At 39.3% G+C, this 17,976-nt stretch overlaps 3 protein-coding genes across 5 annotated transcripts in view; 2 read left to right on the top strand and 1 right to left on the bottom strand.

Moving 5' to 3' along the window:
• fli1 (Fli-1 proto-oncogene, ETS transcription factor) overlaps nt 1-2,973 on the top strand; it is a 30,294-nt gene extending 27,321 nt beyond the window's left edge. For all 3 annotated transcript variants that reach the window (XM_053623565.1, XM_053623568.1, XM_053623566.1), the window contains one exon: nt 81-2,973. In XM_053623565.1, coding sequence (XP_053479540.1) covers nt 81-610 — 530 coding nt within the window. In that variant the 3' untranslated portion in view covers nt 611-2,973. The remainder of the gene's footprint in view (nt 1-80) is intronic.
• A 1,732-nt stretch (nt 2,974-4,705) lies between these two features.
• Nucleotides 4,706-7,239, bottom strand: LOC128606983 (ATP-sensitive inward rectifier potassium channel 1-like). The gene is made up of 2 exons (XM_053623569.1): nt 6,712-7,239; nt 4,706-6,206 (listed from the first exon to the last, which is right to left on the bottom strand). Exon 2 carries the CDS (start codon nt 6,181-6,183, stop codon nt 5,062-5,064), a length of 1,122 nt encoding a protein of 373 aa, XP_053479544.1. The 5' UTR covers nt 6,184-6,206; nt 6,712-7,239; the 3' UTR covers nt 4,706-5,061.
• Nucleotides 7,240-8,861: 1,622 nt separating this feature from the next.
• On the top strand, nt 8,862-11,556 carry LOC128606318 (ATP-sensitive inward rectifier potassium channel 1-like). Its single transcript, XM_053622354.1, has 2 exons — nt 8,862-9,768; nt 10,079-11,556. Exon 2 carries the CDS (start codon nt 10,098-10,100, stop codon nt 11,187-11,189), a length of 1,092 nt encoding a protein of 363 aa, XP_053478329.1. The 5' UTR covers nt 8,862-9,768; nt 10,079-10,097; the 3' UTR covers nt 11,190-11,556.
• Nucleotides 11,557-17,976: the final 6,420 nt, after the last annotated feature.

Below are 17,976 nucleotides of genomic sequence, written 5' to 3'. Positions count from 1 at the left end.
CTTAGCCACTATTGTTCAACACTCTATTGCACATTACCTTCTTTTTAACACGGTGCCTATATCTGTGTATACATGTCCAGGCTCAGGCCAGATCCAGCTGTGGCAGTTCCTCTTGGAGCTACTATCCGACAGCGCCAACGCTGGCTGTATCACGTGGGAAGGGACCAACGGCGAGTTCAAGATGACCGACCCAGACGAGGTTGCACGGCGCTGGGGTGAGCGCAAAAGCAAGCCCAACATGAACTATGACAAGCTGAGCCGTGCGCTGCGCTACTACTACGACAAAAACATCATGACCAAGGTGCACGGCAAGCGATACGCCTACAAGTTCGACTTCCACGGCATCGCCCAGGCCCTGCAGCCTCACCCCACTGAGACTTCCATGTACAAGTACCCGTCTGACTTGGCCTACGTGCCTCCTTACCACGCTCACCAACAGAAGGTCAATTTCGTCTCACCGCATCCACCTTCCATGCCTGTCACTTCATCCAATTTTTTTGGCCCTTCTAACCCTTACTGGAGCTCCCCTACAGCAGGCATCTACCCCAGTGCCAGTGTGCCAAGACATCCCAACTCTCACATGCCCTCCCACCTGGGCAGTTACTACTAAATCCTATGAGTTTGCTCTAGAAGCCACATGCCAACCCCAAGCTGCACTCAGAAGGAAAGCAAATTGAAAAAGAAGAGAATGAAAAAGGAGAAAGCGTGACGAAATTTGTAAAATGAAGGAGAATCAGGGCTACATTCACTAAAGCAAGGAACTAGATGAAGAAGGAAAAAAAGAAAGGGGAAAGAATGAAGCAAAAACTGGATGTTGCATTGATCCACTTCGAAATGGAGTACTACTTATTCACAGGACAAGTAACTGTTTGTTTTTTCGTCTGTTTGTCTAGAGTGTATTTTTGTTTCCACATGTTTTTGCATCTTTGTATCCCTGTAAACATTATGGGCCAAAGCATTCCCTCGACACACACGCATCTACCCAATATGGATTCAAACTCTCACAAATTCCACAATGGTCTTGGTGTGCAAATGTGAAATGTCTCCAGTCCCACTATTGGGGCATATCCAATGCTATGCTAGAGTTTGGACAAGCATTATAGCACAAAAAAAAATCGAAATGAAATGACAAATCAAGAATAACTGTGACACTGTGACAACATTCTCTCTGCTAATACAGATAATATTAACATTCCAATGCTTTCAGCAAAATGGGGTCTGGTCATCTATCTATTTTTTTCATGGACTCCTCTAGAAACCCATCTAAAATAACATCACAGGAGGGATATCTTGCAGCAAAAAAAATTACAAATATGGCAACTGGAATGTTCAGGTTCAGCCGTTTCTCTCTCTTTTCCTCCTAACTGGAATTCTGACACATTGGCCATAGCTGAGGAAAACAAATGTAGGTTTGCACAGAGTTTTGTCCATGTCAGTCACCACAATCGTAAACGAAACATTCTCAGCAGGTCTCTAATGCCAGGAATATTCTGTTGGCTAGCCAAGGTGTCAATCACTACAATCTCAAATGTAACATTCCTATAAAGTAAGAAAGTCAATAAAAGGCTGACATTGATTCCTATGAATTTCAGTGTAATGTATGTAGCACTCCACGGGCAAAAGATGAGCACCAGCCAAAGGCTCGTGGTTGGTCTTGTGAAAACCAATCAAACATTGTAAAAGACTAACATGCAGTATTCAAAGCCAAAACCACGGAGTCAGTGCTGATGTGAAAACTGCCCTTGAAGCAGACGATATATTTGAGTCCACTTAGTGTTAATTTCGAAAGCAGCCCAAAGTGGTTTTACTTTCACCGCTGTACCTCACTCTGTTTATAAAGATAGATTTGTATTTGTATCCTATTTGCCAGTAAAAATTCAATCAACTATAGCTCATCTCACAAATGTTACTTAGTCATCATTACATTATTGTTAAGTGATGTTCCTGAACACAGTAACTTTGTTTTTTTAAGTCATTACCTGAAGCTACTTAAATCACTGAACCATTGAATGTGGACATTATGCAAAGTACCTCTTTAAAAAAAATAAAAAATGAATGAATTAAACAAGTTAACATTTAAAACAACACAAAAGGTTGAAACCAGTGTGATCCTCAGATTCGCGAACGCTGTGCGTTTGTCAGACCTATTTGCTATTATTTTTTAATCAACGGTCAATCAACTAGGCATTAAAAGCATCTTACTGTATAAATTATGCAGAGTTATTTTCATATGTGACAGTATTAAAAGATCAAGAGAATGAATACGAGTTGACCTCGGTCAAATGCAAACTTTTTTAAGCCGGTGTTGAAGGTAGTATGTACAGCACTAGTGTTTTGTATCTGTACATTTGGGCAATAAATTTATGAATGTTTTTTTGTTTTGTTTTGTAATGTGCTCTGTGCCTTGTCGTAATGAGGTGAAAGTATTTGATTTTGTTTGTTTTTCTTCTTTTTTAATGATACCACAAATGCCTTGTAGAAAATCATTTTGCTTTATAGACCAGAACTGTAATACTGTAAGTGCCAAAATAAAAATATTTTGTTGCTAAAGCTTCAGATCCCAAAGTCAACATTCAAACGTGCCTCACAAATGATTGCAGGGTCTTAAATTAGACAGGTTTGATATTCCCAAGCTTGAATTTTCTTATATGTAGAAGTAGAGCAATACACAGTTTAAATAAATGAAAGAAAAAAAAAAAGAAATACCCAACCAATTCTCTTTTCAAAATATCACTATCTAATGAAGGAATTGTGCTATTTCATATATGCAATGTATTTTGAATATTAAATATATGAATTTATATAAAATATATATATATAATTTTGCAATTATTCTTTTTTCTTTTTCCTTTCTTTTTTTTTTTTTTTTTTTTTTTTTTTACTTTTGTTGTTCCTGCAATGTATTATTACCTTTTATAAAAGGGCTATGTAGATAAATGTGATGAAAAATAAATGTTTTTACATTTTAAACTACTGAAATGTGTCTGAATATTTTTTGTTGTCTTTTTGCACAGCACATATTACTAGTGAGTGTTTGTAGTGGATTTGGCTCAAGAATGTGTGCTCCATTGCCTTTACAAATCTTCATGAAAATGATACACATTATGAATGTGGATGGATGAGAATACAATATGTCTGATTAATTTTTTTTTTAAAATATATAAATATAAAATACTAGGAATATTATCAAGATTAAATGAATTTAATATTAAGTATAAAGTATTATCTCCTGTTTGTAAGTTATCAGAAGATAACACTCCTTTGCTTGTAGGCGAGCTGTGTGTGTACACGTGTACATGTGTATGTGTATGTCTGTTTGGGTGTATGCGTGCGTGTGTGTGTGTGTGTGTGTGTGTGTGTGTGTGTGTGTGTGTGTGTGTGTGTGTGTTTATATGCGTGACCACCATGAACACATTGACCTGTTTACTGGAAAGCCTTAGCGTCACTCTGTGTGTCATGTTGTGAGTCAGAGAGCATCACTTTTAAACAAAAGCATTCCACGGTGCTCCACCCTCTCTTACGCACAGCTAGCTTCCTCCCCTCATAGACACCTTACAGACATTCATCTCTCTGCAGAATTTTCCACTTTATTTTGCAGCCATGATCTTTATCTATGGTGATTAAATAATATCATATATTACATTTGTATATCACATGTTACACATATATACATATATTGAATTTAAAACATTGAATGAGTTCTAATGTGCTACTCATTAAGATGATCTCCATTGTTTATTTTATTATATATTTTTTTATTTTACGTGAACAGGTCGTGCATTTAGTCATTAAACTCAGGTTTTATTTTGCGCAGTGTGTAAGGATGAAATGGCTCACAAGTTCTCCAAGACTTCCATTGCTTTACTTTTTCTGCCCTCTTCTGGCTGAGCAGAAAATAAAAATAACCCTAATATCTAGTATATAGACAAGGTATCCAGTATTCAAGCAGGATTGCACACAAACTACAGACAGTGTGCAAAAACTAGCATACTAAAGTCATACAAAATTTATTACAGCTCTCAAAACAGAATTCATTTAAATTATGAGATTTTCACATATATTTAATACAAAAAAGCCTTAAGTATGTACATACTCTATTTTTTTTTTTTTTACTATTTAAAATGCTTTATAGAATGCATGCAGTCACAGATATTCTTCTAGTTAATTATTTTATTAGCTCTTCTTTAACACATGTTAATATAAAACATTATACAAACAAAAGTTTCATAAGTGCAGCCAAGTCTTACTACATCTGCTAAAGAAACTTTTTTCATAGTTTATATAATTTCTACTCAGTGCTCGAGCTTTAAGCTTTACACTGTGGTTATATAATATTGAATAATATTGAAGAATGTGAGTGTTTAGAGAAAAAAAAAATGCTATTGAATTATTTTAACTATTGTACTTCAACTATTATTTGTCACAAATTCTCCATTTTCCAGGGGACAGGAAGGTGAGTATCTGTGTCACACAGACAAAAGTACACTATATGTGGACACCTGACCATCGCAGCCATATGTGTTTGCTGAACACCCCATTCCCCGTCCGACTGTCTGTCTATCCGTCACCCCAATTGTGCATTTACAGCACTGTGGAAAAAGTATAGTGAAGGCCCACATATGGGTGTGATGGTGAGGTGTCCACAAAACTTTGGCCACATAGTGTACATTCATGGGAAGTATGATGTATTATCCTTATTGTTAATTCTCACTAACACAATATCACCTAGTAGCCAATAATTTACCAGACACAATAAGGTGATGATATCAAAGAAAATTCATTCATTCATTCAGTCCTGGTCAGAGTCACAGTGGATCTAGAGCCAATCCTGGGAACACAGGATGTGAGGTGGGAATACACCCTGGATGGAACACCAACACCATGCACACACGCATTCACACATTCATTCAGATGTTGTAGCAATTTCAAGCATTCACTCCACCTACCACCCTGGGACCCTGGATCTATGATGTAAAAAAAATTATTACTCTTCATAAAGATAGCTAAATTGGCTATATCTTATAAGTGCAATATTTACACCCTTAAAAACACTTATATGCATTACATATTGGTAGCACTGGACTGGTCTTTAACTTCAATCTCCTGAAACCTGTCACTGTCAGTGGGAGTATTGTAAGGATTGAAGCCATCAGGGGATTTAGCATAGTGACTGGCACAAGGTGCTGTATCTACAGGAGCCACTTTGGCAAAGTTGGAGAAATCTACATGATACTTTCCCTCTTTGCTGCGTGAGATGATAGGGAGGAACTGATAGCCCCACATGATCTCTTTAGGAAGGTAGGAAGTTCGGACCTGGCAGGAGAAGCTGGTGGACTCTGCAGTGCCATCGAGAAACACCACAAGCTCAAACTCCTGCTGGTGAAGGGTGTCTACTGTCATTTGAAAAAACGGGCTCGATTGGTCAATGATGTGGTACAGGGTCAATGGGCAGACAAAGAAAAGGTTGTCCTTTCCAGCATCTACAATGAAGTCTATCCTGATCTGGTCCATTATAATGGTCTCACCTTCAGGGGTGACGGTTGTTTTAAGAAGTTTGCCATAGATCTGACTCCCAATCATTAAAGATTTGCGCATGTTGGCCACTCGGATCTGCAAACAGAGATTGTCCTTTTTAGAGGAGATAACAGCCATCTGGCTAAAACTGATGGTTTTGGCTCTTTTTTTCCCCCGGGCAACTTTAGTCATAATCACCCCACACCAAAAGCAGATTATCACCGTCCCAAAGACAACCTCAATTGTGAAAATGGTGAGGACACTAGGACAAAATGGAGTGATTTGTCGATAACCATAACCAATGGACATCTGAGTCTCTATAGACTGGAGGAAGGCACCAGTCATATCAAAAACATTCTCTACACAAGGCTGATGGTCAGCAGATGGGTTTTGCCAGTATAGGTCACCATTAGCAAAAGCAGCCCAATACCAGAATAGTCCAAAGAAGAACCAGCCAAACACAAAGGAGGCTCCAAAGAGAAAGATAACGTAACGCCAGCGCATGTCCATTAAGGTGGTCCATAGGTCTAGAAAGTAGATGAAAAATTGGCTGTGTCTCACACTACCATATGCAATGTTGCAGTGGCCATCCTTGGTCACCACACGATTTCTCTGTATCCGGCGATAAGCCAGGTATTCTCTGAGTAACTGTGGAAAGGGGCATGCCATTTTCAGTGTACCTTGAGATAAACCTGGAGACAGAACATAAAAACACTTTGAAACTGTTCACTTAGCAAGGGGTTTTCTTCTGTAATTTTTGAAGCCCTGGACACTTTTATCTAAAAAAATACATTTTGCAGACAGCTTTACTTAATGAACACAGTCTAATTATTCAGATATTACTACTTTTTTTGGGAACCAAAAGAGCTTTTTCTTTTTTATTCTTCTTCCTGAACCATCTCTCATCAGAACAAAGAAATTCATTCAAACTGACATTATTAATAGGGCTACTTGGTTTTGAGTTAAATGAGGCTTGGACCAAACCCTTTCAATTAAAGTGACCAGTCAAATAGGCAAATAACTGTAAGAACTAAATAATAAATATAATAAATTTGATAATGGTAGGTTGTGATTTCCATCACTGTAGCTATTTTCTTTTTTTAAATTGCAGACCCTCTGCCTATGCTTCACATACCCCACTTTAAGATCTGGTTCTTATTTTACTCTCAGGTACAGATAAAGTATAGATGCACTTACCTCACCCTAATCCATGTCTCTGTCTCTTGCTCCCTGCTCACTCTCTTCTTAAAATATATTGGATGACACTATTTGACTAGTAAGTCTGACTTTCACATGTAATGTTTACCTGTATACAAAAGTCACTTGCCTTCTTGGAGAGGGGCTGTAGGATGTCTCACTGTTGTGATACAGTTTAATGGGTTTAAACTTTGAAATCTTATGTTGATTTGTTGTACACTGTCTTGTTTATACAACACAGTCCCACTGAAATTTTCAAAGAATTCGCAAAAGCCATTTCGCTTGAAAAGTATCACCACAATTCTTAGTAATTTGATGACGTTATGAAGGTTAGGTGTCAGGATAATGTTCCTATATGAAATCAAATATGGCTGCACGGTGGCTTAGTGGTAAGCACATTCGCCTCACACCTACAGGGTCGGGGGTTCGATGTGTGGAGTTTGCATGTTCTCCCCGTGCTGCGGGGGTTTCCTCCGGGTGCTCCGCCCCCCCCCAAGTCCAAAGACATGCATGGTAGGCTGATTGGCATGTAGTAGTGTATGAATGGAGGTGTGAGTGTGTATGTGATTGTGCCCTGAGATGGATTGGCACCCTGTCCAGGGTGTACCCCCGCCTTGTGCCCCATGCCCCCTGGGATAGGCTCCAGGCTCCCCATGACCCTGTAGGATAAGCGCTACAGAAAATGGATGGATGGTTGGAAATCCAATATACAGTGGATATAGAATGTCAACACACCCCTGTTAAAATAGCAGGTTTTGTGATGTAAAAAAAATGAAACCAAGATAAATCATGTCAGAACTTTTTATACCTTTATTGTGAAAATTTAACCAATTAATTAAAGTGAAAAACAATAAGAATCATTTTAGTGGAAAAAAGTGAAAAATACTAAATGTACAATAACCTGGTTGCATAAGTGTGCACACCCCTGAACTAATAATTAGTTGGAGCACTTTTAGATTTTATTACAGCATTCAATGTTTTTAGGTAAGAGTCAATCAGTTTAACACATCATGACTTAGCAAAATTTTGACACTCTGCCTTGAAAAAGCATTCTAACTCTGTCAAATCTTCAGGTCACCCCATAGATCTTTGATTGGATTTAGGTCTTGACTCTGGCTCGGCCATTCCAAGACCTTGATCTTGTTTTGGTGAAGCCATTCCTTTGTTGATCTGGAGGTTTGCTTTGGGTCGTTGTCATGCTGAAAAGTGAAATACCTATTCATCTTAAGTGTTTTAGCAGAAGCATTAAGGTTTTGCACCAAAATTGACTGGTCTTTGGAGCTATTCATTATTCTCTCCACCCTGATTAAAGAATAAGAAGAAAAACAGCCCCAAAGTATGATGCTGCCACCACCATGCTTCCCCATGAAGATGTTGTTCATTTGGTGATGTGCTGTGTTTTTTGTCCAAACATATATTTTGGTATTATGGCCAAAAACTTTGGTCTCTTCAGACCATAACACATTATTCCACATTATTCCAGACCATAACACATTATTCCACGTGGTTTTGGGAGATTGTACATTATTTATTTATTAAAAAAAAAAAAAAGGACGTGCATTGCATACAAGCTTATATGATATTCACATAACAATAGATGTGTGCATCTTTCAGTGGTCTCAAGGAGATTATGAGCTTGGTCTTGTATGGCTGCTTCTGGAACAGGCTCACTAATCTTTACTGGTGATGAAACTCATGATGGTAGAAGCAGAATAAATTCAGTCTGCAGAAACATTCTGCCAATTTACAGAGAAGTGCATCCAATCTAATTGAGATGAACTTTGTCATGCAGGAAGACAATGCCCCATAACACACTACCAACTCAACAAAGGACTTCATTGGGGGAAAAAGAGGAAGGTTTCAGACTGGCCAATTCAATCACCAGACCTTAACCAAATTGAGCATCTCCTGAAGAGGAGACTGAAGGCAGAAACCCCCCAGAACAAACAATTACTGAACGAAGCCTGGAAAAGCATCACAAAAAATGAATGAAGAATGTTAATGCAAGCAAGGGATATACAACCAAATATTAAGGGTTATTATACTTTTTATACAATACTTTAATTTACTTTAAGATTATCTGTCCTGGGGGCATGGTGGCTTAGTGGTTAGCACGTTCATCTAACACCTCCAGGGTTGAGGATTCAATTCCCGCTGCTACCCTGTGTGTGCGGAGGTTGCACGTCCTCCGAGTGCTTTGGGGGTTTCCTCCAGGCACTCCAGTTTCCACCCCCAGTACAAAGACATGCATTGTAGGCTGTCCAAAGTGTCTGTAGTGTGTGAACGGGTACATGATTGTGCCCTGCGATGGATTGTCACACTGTCCAGGGTGTACCCCACCTTGTGCCCCATACCCCCTGGGACAGACTCCAGGTTCCTTGCGACCCTGTAGAATAAGCGGTTCAGAAAATGGAAGGATGGATGTATTATCTGTCACTATACTTTTGCATACCTAAAAATTGGGTGGTCTGCCACCAAAGGTGCTTTGTTCTAACTTTAAAAAAAAAAAAATCAGATATAGATGTAAATATAAGCTGAACTTCTGATCTATCATCTCATATTCATCTTTTGATCTCAACCCAAAATATCTGCAGTGTAAAGCAAAAAAATAAGCTAACTTTGCCTTACCGTTCCAATACTTTCGGAGGGGACTGTACATGTAAATGCACAAAACCATTGGGCATTTGTGGTTTTGGCATGGTTTGTGGCATGGTGCATGGTTTTGTGTATGGTACTGGCAACTGTGTATTGTGTAAATCTATGTCCCGCACTTTGTGGAAAACAGATGAATTTTGTGTACAGGAAAACAAATGCAGATGCCAAGTCCTGCCTACAGACCATACAAATGTACAGAGTGGATAAAAGGTCTCAGAGAAAGTGAGAGATAGAATGAGAGATGGGGAATGAGAGTGATTGTTATAGTAGAGATAGTCTAGTGATAGTAGAGAGAGAAACTGAATAACTGTCAGCTATAATTTTGCAATACATACATCTGTTTTTCCAAACTCTTGGATGTCCATAGGGAATTTATTTCTCAGTCTGTCATTTGTTTAAGAGGTAGGTTCCACACTGTACACTTGTTTTCGCTGTGATTTGTGTAGAGGAGAAAATGACCAATCATATCTTTCTTTTAAATGAATTCAGTTTCTTAATCCTATGTATTGTTGTATTAACAATAAAGAGCATAACAAAAAAAAAAAAACAAGCATAACTGTTTGGTTACGTAAATTTAAAGGGATGTATAATCAAGATCAAAATCAATTTCAATTTGTTTAATTTACAACTTATTACAAGCTTATTTTTGAGTGAAGAAAAATTTCTGACTCTGCACCTTTTTCAACATATCCTATTTTCTCTTACTGTACAGAGTGTTCTTGGTCTTGAAAATGGCACACACTCCAGCACAGTTGCTCAGAGACTATCTGACTGAGTGGCGGATACATCAAAACCGCCTGGTGACCAAAGAAGGAAATTGCAACATTGAGTATTCCAATGTACAGTACAAAAAATGGTCCAGTTTCATGCAAGACATTTGGACCACTTTAGTGGAGATCCACTGGACGTTTCTTATGTTCTTTTTTGTGTCTTCATTTATCCTTAGCTGGTTTGTATTTGCACTTTTTTGGTACTGGGTCGGTGGTACCAATGGTGACTTGTGGTGGCAAAACCCATCAGCTAACCACAGTGCATGTGTGGTTAATGTCTATGACCTTACCACTGCCTTTCTGTACTCACTGGAGACACAGACATTTATTGCTTATGGCGTACGAGCCATTACCACATTTTGCCCAGGTGCCATTGCTGTCTATGTTTTCCAGGTTAACCTTGGTACTATCATTCCCTGCTTTTGGGGTGGAGTGGTAATGGCCAAAATCTCACTGCCCATGAGAAGAGCCAAAGCAATCATGTTTAGTAAGATGGCTGTCATCTGCTCTAGACAAGATACTCTGTGTCTAAAGATACGACTGACCAATCTGCGCAAATCACTGATGATTGGAACCCAGATATATGGCAAGCTTATTAAAACAACAACCACACCTGAAGGCGAAACCATCATCATGGATCAGGTCAACATTGAGTTCACTGTGGAAACTGGGAATGAAAACCTCTTCTTCATCTCTCCATTGACTCTCTACCATGTGATAGACAAAACCAGTCCGTTCTTTGAAATGGCAGTTGACACTCTTCAGCATCAGGACTTTGAGCTTGTAGTGTTTATGGACAGTGTTGCTGAATCCACCAGCTTCTCTTGCCAAGTAAGGACTTCCTACATGCCTAAGGAGATCATGTGGGGCTACCAGTTCCTCCCTATTATCTCCCGCAGCAAAGAGGGAAGGTATCGTGTGGACTTCTCAAACTTTTCTAAAGTAATGCCCATAGATATACCACACTGTGCCCATTGCTTTCACAATGAGAAAGCACATCATCACCACTCCGAAGGTGGCACTGACAATGAGGGCTTTGAATGTGATTTGTGACAATCACAAAACAAAGATTAACCCTGAAAACATTGATATTTTTGATTAAAAAAAAATATATATATGTACTTGAGATCTCTGGGGTTACTGAAGGGCAACCATTTCTTATACATTTCTAGCAAGATTCATTAAATGTTTTTTTTTTCAGTCTAGCTGTATTGCTCAACTGAGTTACCAATTTAAAGCTGACACTTGCAACATTCGGTTGATTGCTCTATTTTTTTTTTGTTTGTTTTGTAAGATTGTAAGAAGACTGCATATATGTGTATTTTACTTAAAATGTGTATAAGATAAAATTATGTATTATGTTAGAAGTTGCGGTTTTTAATGGCATTTCCCCCATTAAATCATTGGTTGATAAAAGCTCTTTGATATTTTGCAGCTCTTGCTCAACTAATCACGTTCTATGTGCTTTAAACAATCGTAAATGCAAAGAGATTAAAAATAAAATCTGTATACATTAATTTAATGAATGTATTGAGTATTTATTTTTTCCCTAAATGAGTCATTTTCTCCACCTGACTTCTTCTCACCAAGAGTTCCAGGTCTAGTGTCAAAATCGCAAATACTCTTAATGAAATAAAGTTTTCATATTCACTTTTTTTGTTTACACTGCAACAGCAAAATACTGTTCCTTAAAATACTGACCATTCCAGCAACCTTACAGTATATACTGTATTTTGACTTGCTAACATACTTGAATAGTTATGTCTGCTTAGTTGTTAGCAAGTTTTCTAAAATCATTCCTTTCTAGGCAACAACTCCAGGCTTTTAACTAGCTTGCTAGCATTAGCAGAAATGATAATACAAACCGTGTATATTAATATATTAATATATACTAAATATATATATATAAAAAAATGTTGGTTTTTTTTTTTTTTTTTTTTTTTTTTTTAGAAATCCTGTCCTCCTAGCTGATTACCATTAGCAGCAAAGATTAAAGATTATAACTAGCTAACAGGTTATCCGAAAGGATTTTGTGTCCTATTCATAATTAAGAGCTTGACTGATGATGCAGTTTGGATAGATAATATGTGATAACCTGACAGAAAAAGATTTTAAAGTATTTGTTAATGGATTTGTATGAGTGGTTAACCTAACATTATTTGTGAGATGATTTTCAAGACATATTCATAAATTCCCATTAGCAAGCTGATTAAAATAAGCTGATGTGACTGGATTTCTAAGGTGAGTCATATTCATAAATGTTCTACTTATCTACACTATATGGCCAAAACTATATAATAGGTCAGCAGATATGCCTGGGAGACTGGCATCTGCACCCAGAAGTGGTGGCCAAGATCTGGGAAAGGTTTGGCACAGTGCAAGTGAAATCCGTTGCTGATGCCAAATCAACTTTTCACTGACTGTGCTACTCGCTGGTCTGCTGAGACAGGATGCACTACCCCATGGCTGCCCTGTCTGTCTACTATATGGACTGTAAGTCCCCATCTATGCTAAAGATGCATGCAGGGCCTATTGTGGCACACTACAGCACCATTGATGGCATCTAGCTGGAGGTTCATACTACTTATAACCTGAATGAATGGAGCAAGGAAACGTGCAAAAACTACATGCATTGGTGATAAACTTGCATTACACGCATTTGTAGCCAGATTACCCAGATTACTCGAGAGAGACTTGTGGCTAAGCCCAGGGTTGTTGTTGCTGGTATTTTGTTTGTTTTTTATCAAAACCATATGACTCAATTTTGTAGTCAACTGGCTGGCTTTGAAAGATTTTGTAAAGGTTAACCTCATCCTTCTCAGTGGTGTGATTGTGCCAGTCATTTCCTAACCGCTTTCAAGTCAGTCAAGTGTCTGTGCCTCATGTCATTGTGCATATGTTAGTGATTAGTGTTTCTCACCAGCCCTGGGATTTTGAAGGGGTGAAATAAAACAGTAGTTACTTATGTAACTGTGGTTCTATCAAACTGCCAGGATTCCTCGTTATTCAGGACCAGCACAAATCTGGCAGAAACTTAGGAAGAAGGATCCAATGGTTGATATTGATATTTATATTTGTCTTATTCATAATGTCATATGGTCACTTTATTGGAAAGTTTAGGCATGAGCACAGGAATGTACAGGAATGTATCCAGGTTTCTCTCCATCCCTGGTGTTCACACAATCACAGTTACATACATAACTGGCCATTTATTTATTTCTCTATTTATATATTGCAGCCTACAGATGCCAAAGAGAATTGTGGACTGAAGCTACTACCTATATGAGTAGTCCTTTTCCCAAGTTTTAAAGGAGGTTCTGAAAAGTCAGAAAAACAAAATACAACCCAACTCATTTCCATTAACTATTTACATGTAAAAATTCAGAAACAATTCAGAAACAAAAAGATGATGTAGTCAAATACTAGTCAAAAACTACACCAGCTAAAAACACAAAGGCAAAACACAGGGTCAAAGAGAGGAATGAACACAGTGGTTTACTGACCAGCCATCCCAGTCCCCTGACTTGAGCCCATAGAAAACCTGTGGGGTGAACTGAAGGGGGAGTCCACCAGCATGGACCTGGAAATTTGAAGGATCTGGACAGATTCTGTATGGAGGAATGTTCTCAGATCCCTCACCATGTATTCTCCAACCTTATCAGGCATTATAGGAGAAGACTCAGAGCTGTTATCTTGGTAAAGGGAGGTAGCACAAAGTATTGACTGTATGAGTGTATAAGAATTAATGTATAGCCAGTAATTGTACCTTAAGTGTACCCGAAAGTGACCACTGAAAAAAAAAAAGTAGACTGCTTGACCAAGACAGCAGTACATGTCTACCTGTTAGACCATTTCATTTCAGCTGAACAAATTTAAATTAAGTATAAAGTGATCCTATTGCCTTCAAATATTATTTACAGCTTGACAAGCTTTTGTGTCTCATGTATTCATGTTTATAACGTGCCAGCAAAACATATCTACAAAGTAAATTGCTGATTTAGATCATTGTTTTACTTGATTGATGTAGTCTAAATAATAGAAGATGTTTTATGAGTGATTTCTAAGAATAAGTTTGCATGTCTTGACAAGAAAACACATTAACGTGTTGCTTACTCTATACTAAACTATGTCCTGCAGCATGTTGTGTAAATCCACCCTGCTTTCCTGTAGTGGAACAATAACAAGCAAAGTGATTTTGTGTACAGATAAACATTATATGTACCAAGTCCAGCCTTAGAAGGAGGGGGCAATAGGAAATCTAATAGGTGAGGATTATGAACTAAGAGACAGGGTTTTTATTTTTAAGCAAAACAAACAGGATTATAATGTTATGATTTTTACATAAAACAAATAGACATACACTTTGCAGTAGAACTTTTACCACGTTCCTGTGTCATTGATGGGTTTGAAGAGAGAAAGAAAACAATATCTGTAGCAAACAAGCTCAACATTATATTCCATACTACCACTTTACTGCATTTGCATAATATTTCTTTTCCAGTTTCATTTTTATTGAACATTTCTGCTGAACATTTCTGCTGAACTAAACATTTCTGCTGAACTAAACATTTCTGCTGAACATTTCTGCTGAACATTTCTGTTGAACTAAACATTTCTGCTGGACATTTCTGCTGAACATTTCTGCTGAACATTTCTGTTGAACTAAACATTTCTGCTGGACATTTCTGCTGAATTAAACATTTCTGCTGAACATTTCTGCTGAATTAAACATTTCTGCTGAACATTTCTGCTGAACATATCTGTTGAACATTTCTGCTGAACTAAACATTTCTGCTGAACATTTCTGCTGAACATATCTGTTGAACATTTCTGCTGAACTAAACATTTCTGCTGAACATTTCTGCTGAACATATCTGTTGAACATTTCTGCTGAACTAAACATTTCTATTAACATTTCTGTTGAACATTTCTGCTAAACATTTCTGCTGAACATTTCTGCTGAACTAAACATTTCTGCTGAACATTTATTAGGCGTTTGCATAATATTTCATGGTTATTTCACTGATAGAGAGATCACATTCATCCTGGCTTACCTGAATTTAGAAGTGCTCTCTGTTTATCTTGTCTTGCAGGGTCAGTTCCAGATATCACTGTCTATGTGAGGTGTCCCTTTAATGTGTTGGTTCTAATTGTTAATGCAATGGCCTAATTCAATACAAGGGATCTGTGGGTACACTATAGAAAGTCCGAGATCAATACATTCCACTGTTTTTCCATCAACCTTCCTACACAAGGCTGCAATAAATGATGGGATAGGAGTACATGTGTCTGTCTATTTCTCTCACTGGTGGCTGAATGATTCCAGAGTGACCTTAGGGTAAAACCTAGGGGTCCTGCATAAGGTTACTGTATTTCACCTAAATTTGGAAATAACCTGTGAATGAAGGTCTATGATCTGCAGAATGATCCGTACTGTGTCTAGTATGCAACTTATGGTACAATTTCAACTGCACAGAGCTTTTTGTTCTTTGGACCCCTTACCCATCTGTATCAGTGCAAGACACAGGGTGCTCCCATGTCTAAGCAGAGACGGGCTTACTGGGTGAGGTTGTCCCGAGTAATGTTTCATCATCATTGGCAATACTGAGAGGCATGAAGATGGTGCATGGTTCCATGAACACCGGATAACCAGGTAAAGTTTTCCTGATATCCAGAACTGCCTTCAACCCGATAGGCACTCTGGGAGTATATTCCAGGAAGATAAGTGACATAGCATGAAGTATGTATATGTACGAAACTCAGTACACATATTGTTCTCATCGACCTGAACAACTTTCATGCTGACCATCATTAGCTCCGCCCAACAAGAAGTCAGCCATTTTGGATTTTGTGAAAAGCTCATGCGGTGAACATTTAAATACTCCTCCTAGGGGATTCATATGATTGTCACCAAACTTGGTCAACATAATGGCAAGACAATGAGGATGCAAAATTTTGAAGGGGTTTTTGATATCTCGAACGGTTTCGACATGGTGAGACAATACATTTATGGCAAAAAAATAGGGAAACAGGAAGTGTCTCATATCTTCTGCAGGCAATGAGTGATTTAGATGCAATTTGAGCTGTATGTTTGGTCACGAAGGCTGATCACATGGATATGACTATTGTGAGTTACGGTCATAGCACCACCAACTGGCAGCAGGACGTGTGTCACTTAAAACAGACTTTTAAATAGTCTTCTTATATGTATTTGTCACGATTCCCCCTTGAAGCAGCGTGCTCTAAGCGCAAATGCGCGAGCACCTGCTTTTCCGTTGTTGACCGTAGTGACATCTGGACACATGTGTTTTGTTTATGTTTCTGTCATGTCTCCTCCCTGTTCTGTCATTGGCTGGGATTTCACGTGGGTCTGTATTGCTCTCAGCTGCTAGCAGTTTAGACGCTGATTATGTCCACATATATACCGCGCGCCTCCCAGCACACAACGCGGAAGATTAATACCATAGAGTTAGATTAGTTCGTATCGTAGTCATAGTCACGGTCCATGTTTAGAGTTAGTTTAGTTCGTATCGTAGTCATAGTCTCAATCCATGTTTAAAGTTAGTTCGCGCTGGATTATCCGCTTCCAGTCCCTCGTCATAGTTCGTTTCTCGTTTTGTTTACCGACCCTGTTTTCCGAGACCACGACCTAGATTCCTGCCTTGCCCCGTGTATGCCTGTTTGCCAATCGCCTGACCTCTTGCATGTTTGTGGATTACGTTTTGGATCACGTTTGGATTTGTCTGCCTGTCTCTCTTTCAAATAAACAACTGTTCATCCTGCACTTGCATCCGTCCTATCTCTGCTCCGTCACGATTCGTGACAGAATCTTCCGCTGAAACATGGATGCAGCAGGAGAACGGAGGAGACACAGAACCCGGAAGTCGACGCCAACCGTCCCCGCTATGGACTCAGTCCACTTCCCACAATGGACATTTATGGAGCTTCCTGATCCATTTGATGGATTTTTCGGTGCCCCAGAATATTTCCTGGTAGATTGTCAATTCTATTTCTCCAGCCTGTCAGACCCTAAGCCAGAGGAGAAGCACTGGCTCCGATTCATGTGGTCCCGGTTCTTTGAACCGGCCCGTCAATGGGTGCAGATCAAACTGGATAAGCACTGTAGGAACCTGGACAGTGTAGAACAGTTTGTGGGGGAATTCATGATGCGATTCGGGAGTCCGGAGGTGAAGGACGAGCTAGAACAACTTCTCAGGGGGGTAAGTCTGGCAGGCGAACCTGCCCTGCCGTTTACCCACTACTACAGGCAACTTCATGCAGAGCTCAACTCTGAAATCCAAGTCAAGTCTCAAGTCCCTAAGGTCCAAGCCCAAGTCAAGCCTCCAGGCTCTGAAGCCCAAGTCAAGTCTCAAGTCCCTGAAATCCAAGTCAAGCCTCCAGGCTCTGAAGCCCAAGTCAAGTCTCAAGTCCCTGAAATCCAAGTCAAGTCTCAAGTCCCTGAAATCCAAGTCAAGCCTCCAGGCTCTGAAGCCCAAGTCAAGCCTCCAGGCTTTGAAGCCCAAGTCAAGTCTCAAGTCCCTGAAATCCAAGTCAAGTTTCAAGTCCCTGAGATCCAAGTCAAGTCTCCAGTCCCTGGGATCCAAGTCAAGCCTCCAGTCCCTGACGTCCGAGCCAAGCCTCCAGTCCCTGACGTCCGAGCCAAGTCTCCAGTCTCTGACGTCCGAGCCAAGTCTCCAGTCTCTGACGTCCGAGCCAAGCCTCCCGTCCCTGAGGTCCGAGCCAAGCCTCCCGTCCCTGAGGTCCAAGCCAAGTCTCACGTCCCTGAGCTCACGTCCAAGCCTGCTGTTCCAGTTGACCAAGCTCTGCTAATATCTCAGCC

This window comes from Ictalurus furcatus, chromosome 4 (assembly GCF_023375685.1).
Source record: "Ictalurus furcatus strain D&B chromosome 4, Billie_1.0, whole genome shotgun sequence".
NCBI lineage: Eukaryota > Metazoa > Chordata > Actinopteri > Siluriformes > Ictaluridae > Ictalurus > Ictalurus furcatus.
The sequence above is the reverse complement of the archived record's forward strand: the minus strand, read 5'-3'. Positions and strand labels throughout refer to the sequence as shown.

Bases quoted from the DNA above. Each gene is read 5' to 3' on its own strand.
- LOC128606983 (XM_053623569.1), bottom strand. From the start codon at position 6,183: ATGGCATGCCCCTTTCCACAGTTACTCAGAGAATACCTGGCTTATCGC.
- LOC128606318 (XM_053622354.1), top strand. From the start codon at position 10,098: ATGGCACACACTCCAGCACAGTTGCTCAGAGACTATCTGACTGAGTGG.